We start from the raw sequence: 12,461 nt of genomic DNA on the forward strand, positions 1-12,461 counted from the left end.
TCATCGTCGAAAGAGGGTGGTGTGTATACGGGGTTGTAGATAAATAGGCACGACGAGGGAGTTTATAAATAGCGTCGTACGGTTGAGAACCACTGGCACAATATTACATTTTATATGACGGTGTACGCACACATCACATATTATTACACATATATATATATATTATGTATAATAGTATAGTAGTAATAATAATAATAAATCGTACGCGAGCTATACCGTAGCGGACACGACTGTGGAGGGGTTACGCAAAGAAGTAATGTGTGTGTGTAGTTTGGTACCCGCGTGTAATAGCGGCGGCGCGGCGGCGGTAGAGTGACGGACGGTCGGAGAGAAAGAGTGATGGAGCGAGCCGAACGCGCGCGCGGTGGGTATATAATACCGATCCAAAAAACAAAACTGTGCCTGCACTGCGGCGAGGCACGAGCGCCTTCGTTACAGTGTTACCGAGGGCCGCGAACCCGATGACCGTGTACACCGCGTATCGGCGACATATACGTCGGCCGTTACGCGTGTACACGGTAATATTATATCACAGTACGATATTATTATTATAATGAAAATAGTAAAATAATATACAACGATATCGTACGATATTATGGTGCGGTAATAATATTATTCTACACGATCGCGCGCGCAGGTGGTCCGGACGCGACGACGACGGTGCCCACCGTCGTACGTATTATTACGATGATATGATTACGTGCGTACGAGACGATTTTTTTTTTTTTTGTTCGCGACCACTACGACACCCACCACCGTGCCAGAGCATTATATTGTTATTACGTATATGGTATATAATGTGTATGATGTGTTATTATGTAAAAAGCATGAATTTTTTTTTTTTTTCAAGAAGAACTCGGGTCTTCTCTCGAACGTCCGGCGAGCACAAACACACACACACACGATGAGACCAATTAAATGAATGAGTAATAAAAGAAGAAAAATAATATAATAATAATAAACGACCCGCAATGAAGTGGAATGCAAGTGTATGCGTGCGAGTGTGTGTGTGTGTCTGCTGTTGATGAGCTTCGCTCGGACAACGACGTATTATTGGAAGGTAAAATTCCAAGGATTGCTCGCGATCTCAGACCCAGGGTCACAATACGATCGCGCGCGCGCGTGTGTGTGACACGATTGCCAGTATATAATAAATGCACGGAGTAGTAGTGTTTAAAAATACTCGACGCTTTTTATTGAAACCATATTTTTCGCGGACGCAAAACATCACGCTGATGAATTATTGTTTTGGGTACAAATATATTATAACGAGTTGAAACACATGATAATAAGTCGATACTGGATATTCGAATACGGTCGGATACGACGATGGCTGAGAGTTGGCGCGAAACAGAACCGATTTTTAAAAGCTTCAGAGCTTAAAAACCGCGATTTGATGTAGCTTACGAACTTAAAAACGTGTATAATATCGAAACTATAATATTATACTACAATATACCTATTGTATATTATTATTATTAAAACGCGTTCGTTATTATAAACTGTCCGCGAGTCTTGACGACTAGTGCGCAAAGCATTCACTCCAAGGACGACAATTATTTAGGTATGCGACGTGCCTTACGCTAAAACAAACATCGAGACGCATAATACCATTAATACCTCACATACGACGTATGTATCGCGACACATCACGTCATGGTAAAAACCTCTGACATCGATCGAATTTTCAAGAAAAAAAAACGAAAAAATATTTGTTTTCGACTACAATATATTGTCGAGCACATAGTTCGTTCACTAAACGCTACAGCATAATATTTAAATTGCCGTAATCAGCTGCTGGTAATGTTGTTACCGGCGAGACATGTGAACTGTAGTAGACGCATAACACGGCCGTGTCCGATCATCACTCGTTTCGGATAACACATCTGCCAGCACTATCAGTGGGTGTTGCTTTAGGGATTACTAAAGATACGTAATATCATATAAAAGGCCAAACAATATTTATGATTATCGTGATTCGAAAAAAAATGAACGATAACGTCCGTCTTATCGTAAATTCCGCATTATTACATTATGTGTTTTAAATCTAAATAATTTGAAAACTAATAGGTAACGTGTGCGCCAACGCTGCTGTAGATCGTTGTTCTCGAATGTATTTTCCCAATACGACAACAGTTTATCGAAAATCGCTTATCTTCTTCGGCAAGTGGTTTTTAATTTATTGATGTCCATATACACCATTAATCAAACACACGCACCGCATGTGTCACAGATCTATCTCTCTTCAACTAGACCTACACGAACACAACACAAACCGACACCAAAGAGAGTCGTTTTCCTTTTCAATTTTTATTCCTCTCGTCCGGATCAAAGATCACCCGATACATAAATATTGTATTATATGCACTTATAGTGACACAGAACTGTATACACTCTTTTGTAGCGCGTGCGACTTTTAACCTTGTCCGGATTATCGATAACGACCTTCAATAAGATAACAGCAATAAATAATATACACAACTACTCATTTATCACCATGCACACACATACGTACGTGCGCTGTTCTCGGAGACTTCACGACGGACGAAACGTTAGTTTACTCATCATAGTTAATAATGTTCATAAATATTCAACAATATAGGAAAAACTACGGATCTTTGAAAGGTGTTTATCTTAATGGTATCAACATTTCATTCGAATAATTCAAAAAATCGTTAAAATGAGTCTAACGGAACCGAATTAAGTTCGACTGATTCAAAAACTAATAGTGGCTTGCTCCAAATAATATTGTCGTCGTCCTAACAAACACCACGACACGACGGACGGCGGAGACACCGTCCCACGCACGCGTCTGCCTCTGCGGCAAATGGCAAACACACAATTAACTATAATATTATGCTCGTACGATATAAACCACACAGACGGACAGCGACGACGACACATCGCCGACGGAATATATTATTATTAATATTATATTCAGTAGAAAACAAACGACGGACAAAATAAAAAAATAACCGGACACGCTGCAGTGGCAGTATTATGTATATATATATACCTGTTTGATTATGCATGCTACAGTTTTGGGGTGAACACAAGTTCAAGGTCTTGTGCATACACTCAGGAAAAAAAACCTCTACAAACATCATACAATGCGAAGAGACGATACACCGATGAGCGCGTAACAACGACGTCGGGTAGCCATAAAACACACACACACACACGCTCACGAGCGATATAATATGATGTACCTAAGCGTATAGTTTCGTGTCAACGTGAATATTATGTGGCCGAGGCAACCGGTGCACCGGAAATCGACCGTTCCCCTTAACATACACGACGACTGTACAACATATTATATAAGTATTATACGCGTTTTACCACTGTTGAGTATATTACAACAATGCTCGAAAGGTGTTTTACGAACCGTCTCGAGTAATATAATGAGATAATACTCAGTCGACGACGTTTTTCAGACGAATAATATAATATAATGATAGTAAATATAATTCAATTTTTCAATTGCAGGGCCATTTCTACGCTCTCGTTCGGCCCCCGCCGGTGGCTGTTGCACCGGAGGAGAGTGTATGACACACACACTCCAGACCGGAGAGAGGTCGTCGAAACACCCGCGGATAGTATATAGTCATAATCGACGATATACATTTTCAGGGACGACATACGGTGATGACGACGCCGCCGCCGACGACGACGACGACGGCTGTTAGGAGAAGCGACGGCGACCGAACGCGATCGCATCTGTCCCCTGTCTCGACCGCCGGTCCACCGACACGCACACGCACACACACACACACACACGTGAGCGCCAACGCATCGCGCGCACACACATTATATTATACACACAACACGCCGAGCTTACTTACTTACTTACGGTGTATTGTATACCAAAACAAAAATCGATTAATTTATTAAATAAAAGGGGGAAGAAGTCCTCTGGAAACGAAACGGTCCGTAATAAGCAATAACGTTTGCACTATATGACGATGTATGACATTATAGAAATCTGCCAGAAGTAGATTTTAATGCCAAAAAAAAAAAAAAAAAACGATAAGACGTGAACAGACCGAAATTTTGCAAACCATATAATCGTATACAGGGTCGCCGTCTCGTTTGCGCGATTATCGAAATCTCAACGATGCAGTCGATGCGAATTTATCGATTTTTGAGCGGACGTCGAACGTCGACTATAGACCGCTAACTGCCGAGTACATTTCGCAAGATCGATCGATACCAGTCGCATACAATAAAATATATATTATGTGTGTACGTATTAAATACGAAACGGTACGGTGGAGAAAACAAACGTTATAATTTATAAACGTTAACAGTCCACTGATAACGTCATTTTACGCAACGGCAATAATATAATATCGACCTACAAACGAATAACGCGGAACACCTGTGCGCGGCGAGACTATATATATATATTACGTATATTGCTGTACGTACGTATTACTCAAACGCTATTACGATTATTTTTTTACTCATTACGCACAGCGTCAATCTGTATACGGTAAAGGTTTTTTTTTTTTAAACGCATTTTTTTCCGGCAGCTCTGCCGTTTTCGTACGATTCCTAAACGTCGTCAAACAGAAGATGATGGTCTACGATCCGCGAACAGAGTATTATTATATACCCAAAGATACCGTTACCGCGGGTCGTGCGTTGCTGATGCGACGCAACAACGTTATCGAATTATCCCGCCAATGGGTTACCATTATACTATGTACATATATATATGTTTATATACTCGTTTTACTCGCATTATTACTATATATACATTATGTATATAACTTACAAAAAGCACCCACACACCCACATATACGTACGTTATAAGTGCCGCAGTGGCGCGTCGTAGGACGGCGGTTTGGGGTGGGGGTTGAAGGGTGAGCGCGGCGGCGACATCGCGGACACGCGCGTCGTCCACAGCGTGCGCGCGACGGTGGCGCGTATACGTATACGTCAAAATCACGGTGGCGGCGGTGAGGCGGGCGGGCGCGCGGTGAGTATGGCCGTACGGGGGCGGCCACCCGCGCGCGCCGGCCACCGATATTACATGAGCGGAACAACACGCTACGGTGGCGGTAAGGGTGACGCCGAACGGGTGTAGGAGAGAGAGAATGAGAGATCGGTATCGATTCGCTGGCATCACCTCCCTCGCCGCGCCGCGTCTACCCGCCGCCACCTCACCTTTGGCCGGGACCGCCGCCACCACCACCGCCGCTGCCGCGCCGCCGTACGAATAATCCAGAGGGTTAAACACCCTTGAAACAAACAAATAACCACCGCCGACGCTGCCGGGATGACAAATATATATACGCACATGTGTATATAATACGACGCAGTGCGATTTTTTCAAAAAGATTTAATTTTTTTTTGTTTAATAAACATTTTGTAAAAAAACGGAAGTCGTTTTTAACACGGGCATCACAAGTTCCGAGAACTTGCGCCCACCCTGGGAACCCATCCGCGCCCTAAGTATACAGTATCACCTAGTCTCTCGAAGACCACTTGACTTTCTGCAAACAATCGATTTATACATAGGAATCGTAATATTTTGACGCACGCGATACCGCGTTAAATCGTTTATTCGAATTTATCGAAATATAACACGTCTTTGGGGTGCATTTTATTTCAAATAATATTCATTACTTTATTTGAAAATATCCTTAGCGAAGCCGGTTTTAATTTATAAGTATAATAATATTTGAAACCACACTATTCTCGGCGTGTATCACACATTATTATAATATGATATAGTCGTTCAAAAATCGAAAGTCAAGTATTTATTATTAATTAAGTATGTTTGACATTCTAAAAACAATATTAACCCAACGCTTTTGACATACGAACAGGCTCACCCGCTCACCCTATTGCAGAACATCCAACGCGCATCAATGTTTATTTAAGTCCCAATAATATCATGCAAATGCTCATAACGCGATTATTTTTATACTTAGGGTTTTGTTTGAACAGCACAATGCAGTTATGGATAGTTATACCAACCCCAAGTTGAAGGACTTCTCATACTTCTACATCCGCGTAAAATTGGCCGCAGTAATGGGTTTAATATTTCCAAACGACCGCGCGTTAACAAGAAATCTCGGAAATGCCGTTAAATGATAACGATTTAAAATTTAAAACCAAAATAAAAGGCAAAAGAAAATAAACCTTTATGTGAGCAATAATAGCATCGTGGGGGTCATTAGAGTGTGCTAAGAGGAACACGTGCATACAAACAGCATACAGGAAAGAGGAAAAACTTGTAGGTGATTGACGAGGAGTTTATTTCTAAGCGTTTAAATTTCGTGTAGGACGATATCAATTTAAAAGGAAAAAATAGAAATATTATTAACGATTCCGTTTTTTAAATTGTTATTCGCCTTTTGTTGTTGTACCGATTTAGACTTTCACGCGGAATATAACGGCCGACACCAACACATTATTCGTCAAATAAACGCACGGATTATATCATGACGTCTACTCTTCAACCGTCCCAAGGTAACTAGTTATACAATGGTGTTTCAGAAACGAACACAAGTACAATAACAATATAATAGCCAATTATCGAATATCAGTCTTTAATTATTGAGTAGGCAAACCAACGGAAAACGCAATATTTTCTAATGTTATGCAACGACGATAAAATCGAATAACAGCACATCGAGAGGCATCGACCACTACCATCGCCTACAGGCGGTCGAAAATAACAGTAAAGTAAGCAATAACTAATAATAGTAGAATATTTAACAGATATTATCGCGCCCTTAAAACATAAAAATCGTCGACAGATGAATTAATATTATATATAATACATCAGATTTACGAGTAATCGGAGGAAAAATAGTGAGAAAGCTCGTAATCCAAACGCGGTTATTATTATTAATAATATCGATAATTATTAAAAGAAAATATAAAATACGTTTAAAGTACGTAACGTCGCGGTGGTCGGGTGGTATGGGGGCGGCATCGTCGACGGGGCGCAACTTGTTGCCGACGTAACTCCGGCGCGACGCGGACACGATTTGAGACCGTACAAGAACCCAAAAACCTCAAAGCGTGTACAAAAATGGGGGGGAGGAGGGCGCGAAAAACACGTTGCTCTGATTACGCGCGGTGTACCACCACCGCGACGACCCACATGTTCGTGTCGACGCGCGTCTCCGTCGACTCGGTCGCGCGCGCGACACGGCGATGCGTGGGCGCGCACCGCGTGCGTCGCGCGGCCGCCGCCGACGGCCACTTGCGAGCGTTGCGCGCGTCAACGCTTTCCCACACCGTTCGCGGTGCATTGGTGTGCGCGCGCGAAGTGGCCGTCGTGTGCCGTCGGTTTTATTACGTACCGATGATTATTACACCACCGCCGCGTTACCAGTGCTGCGGTTGCGGGCGAAGTAACGGCGGCGGCGGCGGCGGTTACGGTCGGTCGTCCGCGGGGGGAGGGGGCACATGTCAATCACGAGCAACGGGATCGCTCGCACGCAATGTATTTCGCCCGTTCGCCGCCGCCGCTGCCGTTAACCGGTTACCTCGCGCACAATTATTATTGTATTATACGAAATGCGTTTCGCGCGCCGCCCGGCCTTGGACTTTTGACTTTGCACACTTTTTATTTATTCTCTCGGATCGAAAATTTCTATTCGCCTTTCCTGCGACACGACGACATCGCGCACGCGACGCGACACGTCGGTTTCGATTTTCGCATCGGATCGTCGTCGGCAGATCGAACCCCTACCGATAATGATGGGAATAATAAATTAATATTATTCGTACACCGCGGAGACGTTTTCTCGGAATAAAAAAAAAAAAACCCGATAAAATTGAGTTCGACGATGAACACACACGGTGACAAAATTACTACAGCCGATAGTAAAATTACCTGTTATTAAATTTAAGTATAGATTATTATTAAATATTATTATTATGCGTTGGCGCAAATGTGTTTACGAGCCACCTGCAAGGATGATATTATTATTGCGTGTTTCCGACGATAACAATGGACGAGCGGCGCGACGGTCTTATCGCTAAATAATAATATCGGAATCGAAGGACTGCCGTTAATAAAAACGACTTCGCTGCGCACGTAACCTAAAAATCTAAAGAAATTCACCAACGTAAACGATGATCATAAATTCACAATAATATCAAATAATATGCGTATTTGTTGATCGTTCGCAGCTTTAACCGTATTATAATATAATTATGGTTATTGTATATCATTGATTTCGTACGTGAACAATACAATGTTTTCTCGTCATGCCAGAAAAACCAAATTCAAATCCAAAAGAGAAAGGAATCGACGTTTGTACCGTGTTTATGGTTTCTCGATTAGGAAATAATTTACTAATAAAAGTACGAAATTTGCGAACGATACGCCATCTGGACGTTAACGTCCGAATCGCAAGAGTATCTGACGCTCGCTCTCTTTCTCTCTCCGCGCGTAAACAATAACAGTAAATTCACAAACTCATTCACGTCGGGGTTTTTCAATGTTTGTAATGTTTATTTATTACCATCGTCCATCCTTATTTTCTCGAAACCCAAAGTTTTTCATCTTAAACAAAAAAACATTGTTAATTCTCTACTATAATAGCAATTCAAGGGCAAAATCCAAAACCTGCATATAAGTTAATTTCATATTATAGCCAATAGCCATAGGTATTAATATAGTGCACGTACACTAATAGTCGCAAATATATATTATTATTCCATAACGTTAAATAATCCCAACAAATTAATGTATTCGAATATAATATATAATACATTACATATAAGTAATACCTATCTCGGTGTTCATTTCTAGGTTGATTTTTTTTTTGTCGTAAGTTGTTATCTAAAAAAAATATTCAAATTGCGCAAACAGTGCGCGACGACGACATCGAGAATTATAATTATTTTGTTTGCAGATAAGCTATTGTGAAAAATGTTCTGACGAGTAATTTAATATCAAATACATAAATATTGTGTTATTTGAAAAAAAAAAGAGATTGTTAAGCACTAGATGATAAAAATAAAATAAAAATTTCCATTCGAACGAATATTACACACGATGCAACAACGCGCGCATGTCCATTTGTTTTACTTTAAAGATTGTGATTTCGTCCGAGCTCATAGTTTCCTTTCACCGATAAGTAACTGTACGGGGCTCAGTTACGGGAGCATTGTTATCCTAACTGGGCCATCTCCACGTGAAATACTTTACTGCTTTACTTCTTGTTTATTTTATTATACAATTTGATCAAGTTTGCAGGAGATTAAACGAACGTTCAATGACATTAAATAAGTAACGAATGTTTTAGGAAGTACATTAAAATTTAAATGAAAAATCATTCATGTACATTAAAACCTAAGGAGTTTAATTCCCCAATAAATGTTGTTATACATTATTTCGGTTGTAATAAGCATTTTAAATCAATTGAATCACAGTAAAACTAAGAATGTCGCAGTCAAAGTATTTGCAAAATAAAATTTTCGCAATTTCAGATTAGGAATTCAGGAAATTGGCCATGAAATTATACAGTCCATCGATGATTTCATAATAAACAAATTACCTACTAAAGTAGTTTCTATCAGGCGAAAAAAATGTTAGTGCTTCAACAAATACTTCATACGTTTTGTTCTACTCATTAAAATCACTAAATATACAGTTTTTTCTTCACCAATCACTGGGTTTTCTTATAATACATTAAACCTAAAATAATAAGAAATAACCAACTGTAAACTTTGAATTTAAACTCATACCAAAAATCAATTTTTTTCATCATATAGATACATAGTTAATAAAATAAACATAAAATGTAACACTTGAAGAATATACCTAACTAATCTGATTTTATTTCACATAAAATAAGTCAGTAAATCATATACCAATAAAATTGATAAGCACATTATATAATTTTTTAAATTATAATTTATAATTTCAATAGTCACATTTCTCTTTGCCTAGCTCATTGACAATCAATAATTTTATTTTATTTGTTCGTCTGTAGAATAGGGTAATTGACCTCTAAAAACCAATTCAACTAATTAAAAAAAAAACCAATGAATACTATTTTTTAGTCCAAGATAATTTTTTGTTATACTTGAACAAATATTCTAAATTTTAATCTCAACAATACTAAAAATTCCTGTTTCTCTTATTATTTTGTGGATGAAAATATGTATTATCATAGATCAATAACTATTATTATGAATTTATACTACAGTGCAATTTAAATTTAAACTAAATTGTATTTGATTTTAATACCGTATGATGAAAAATATAGAAAGACTATTTGGTTAGATAAGAATATTATCTATAATTTTAGCACAACATCAATCATCAAGTCCCCAGAATATACCAACATCAGCAATTATCAACCTTGAAATGTTTGATAATAAAACGCTTATAAACAACCGGATGAAAATGTCTGTCCCGAAATTAATTATTATATTATATTAAGTAGCTACAATTATTTGAAAATGTTGATAAAATAATAAATAATTTAAAAATATACTTGTAGGAAGGCTAAAGTTAAAATGTATTTGAAACCTAAATAATTAAAGTGTTATATAAAAATAAATGTACATTTGTAAAAAATGACAGTTAAATAATTATTTTAGAAATTATACAAAACAATTTACCTACACATCCTAACTAAAAATATTTTAAAAATGTATATAATAAACTTACCGGCATAGCATTTCCATTTTCCATTGGTTTTTTGTCATTCTTTTTAACATTTCTTTTGGTCTTTGTTTCCATGTATTTTTGTTTGAGCATTAATGTTTCTTGTACATTTTGCTGTTCTGCGAATGCGTTGCTATAGCGCGGAACGCAGTCTTGGTTATGCCTCCTGTACCCTTCCATTCGTCTCTTTAGTCTGTCAATAACCGCTTGTCGCTTATGGACAACGACATCGGCCATGCCGGGGGCGGCGGATTGTTGCTGCAACACACCACAGCCGCCCCCTAACAATGCACCTTGGTCCAATCCTTCAGGACCGCAATTCAGATGGTAGCTCGCCAGTTTAGTAGAATGAATTTGATCAGCTACTCACATTTGCACTACAATCAACAAAGATTAAATTGTAAACAAATCAACAGTTCATGCAAGGGTTCATGCTGATAAAGCAATAAAATATTATATAGGTAGATTTGTATAACAATTTATTATTTTAAAAATACTTTTAAAAAAACGAAACTAATTTTCTATGAGAATTTTCATTATTACTTGATACTAAAATGTTTTTTTAAGAATTTTAAATAATACTGATAAGAAACTGGTAAATAAATATTGGTGGCTAGTAGGTTATCTGTTATGGTAAACAACGATTTGTTGAAGAAACTAAGCAAGATTACAGACTATTCAACAGGTATTAACATTAAATAATGTAACAAAAATGTTTAATGTAAGTACAGCCGATCGAGATCTAGAAAGATGAGCAACATAAACAACTGATAACAAAGTGCAATTCAACTGGTTTCTGACTGGACAAATTATTCCATAGTCTATATTTAACGGAATAATTTCAAATTTCAATCAAGATGAGAACGATTCGTTAACTAATAATTGGGCATCGAGTAAATAGCTATTGCAAATATTGCAATCGACCGTTAAAAAGAATCAAAATACGCACTCATCATCAATATTAGAAGTGGTCCAGTGGACGGTCGTCAATGATTGGGTCCGTGTTCACGTCAGGTCGACGTACATTGTGACCGGTCCTAAATGGCTATGATGGCAATAACGAGTCGAAAATTGATCACAGAGTATCAAACACACACTCACAAACACTAAACACTTTAGTCACAGAGATCGAACCCTAACCGATCTAAGGTGTCTGTACGGGTTGTCGTCGGTATCGCCACCGATAAACAGTCATAATTGTAATATTGCGATTGTCACGAAAAAACCGTAACGTCCACACCGTCGGTATACGCACCGGGAGCAAAAAATTCAAATAGATACAAATCGCAGGACGAATATTCGATCGGATTCGCGATGAAAATCAACAAATCGCTTGTGCGTAAAGCGGACGGCGGTGCAACGTACGGTGTGCCGGTTCGAGACGCGTCATACGACTGCCGCCATTGTTTTCAGTTAGGAAACGGACGGACCATGCCGCCGCCGCCGCCGCCGACGACGATCAACACATATATACAGACGTCGAACAGTGTTACCACCCGACGGCGGCGGCGGCGACCGTACGCTATCAATCCGCGGTCGTCGTGTGCGATGCGCTACACGGTCACAATAATAATAAATAATATATAATATATATATGAATATTATGTTATTTTATGTATATCGTGTCACGGCCGTGTTTACGGCGACAATAAGATAAATGCCGAAAGACCCGAAAGGCCCGTCAAAGGTCCGTCGTCGTCGTATCCGTTTACGAACGATGTGTCGTGTTCGCGATTTTTCCGTCTACGGAGGACGTTTTCGAACGGCAAACGATGTCGATAATTTTTCGTCGCCGTTTTTATCGTAAACTCGG

General features: G+C 39.1%; 1 protein-coding gene across 1 annotated transcript in view; it reads right to left on the minus strand.

Moving 5' to 3' along the window:
- LOC114132637 (neurogenic protein mastermind-like) overlaps positions 1 to 12,069 on the minus strand; it is a 33,312-nt gene extending 21,243 nt beyond the window's left edge. Inside the window, exons 1-2 of the mRNA XM_050210998.1 lie at positions 11,598 to 12,069; positions 10,652 to 11,025 (exon numbers count right to left, since the gene is read on the minus strand). Coding sequence (XP_050066955.1) covers positions 10,652 to 10,885 — 234 coding nt within the window. The 5' untranslated portion in view covers positions 10,886 to 11,025; positions 11,598 to 12,069. The remainder of the gene's footprint in view (positions 1 to 10,651; positions 11,026 to 11,597) is intronic.
- Between the last annotated feature and the right edge of the window lie 392 nt (positions 12,070 to 12,461).

This window comes from Aphis gossypii, chromosome 1 (genome assembly GCF_020184175.1).
Source record: "Aphis gossypii isolate Hap1 chromosome 1, ASM2018417v2, whole genome shotgun sequence".
NCBI lineage: Eukaryota > Metazoa > Arthropoda > Insecta > Hemiptera > Aphididae > Aphis > Aphis gossypii.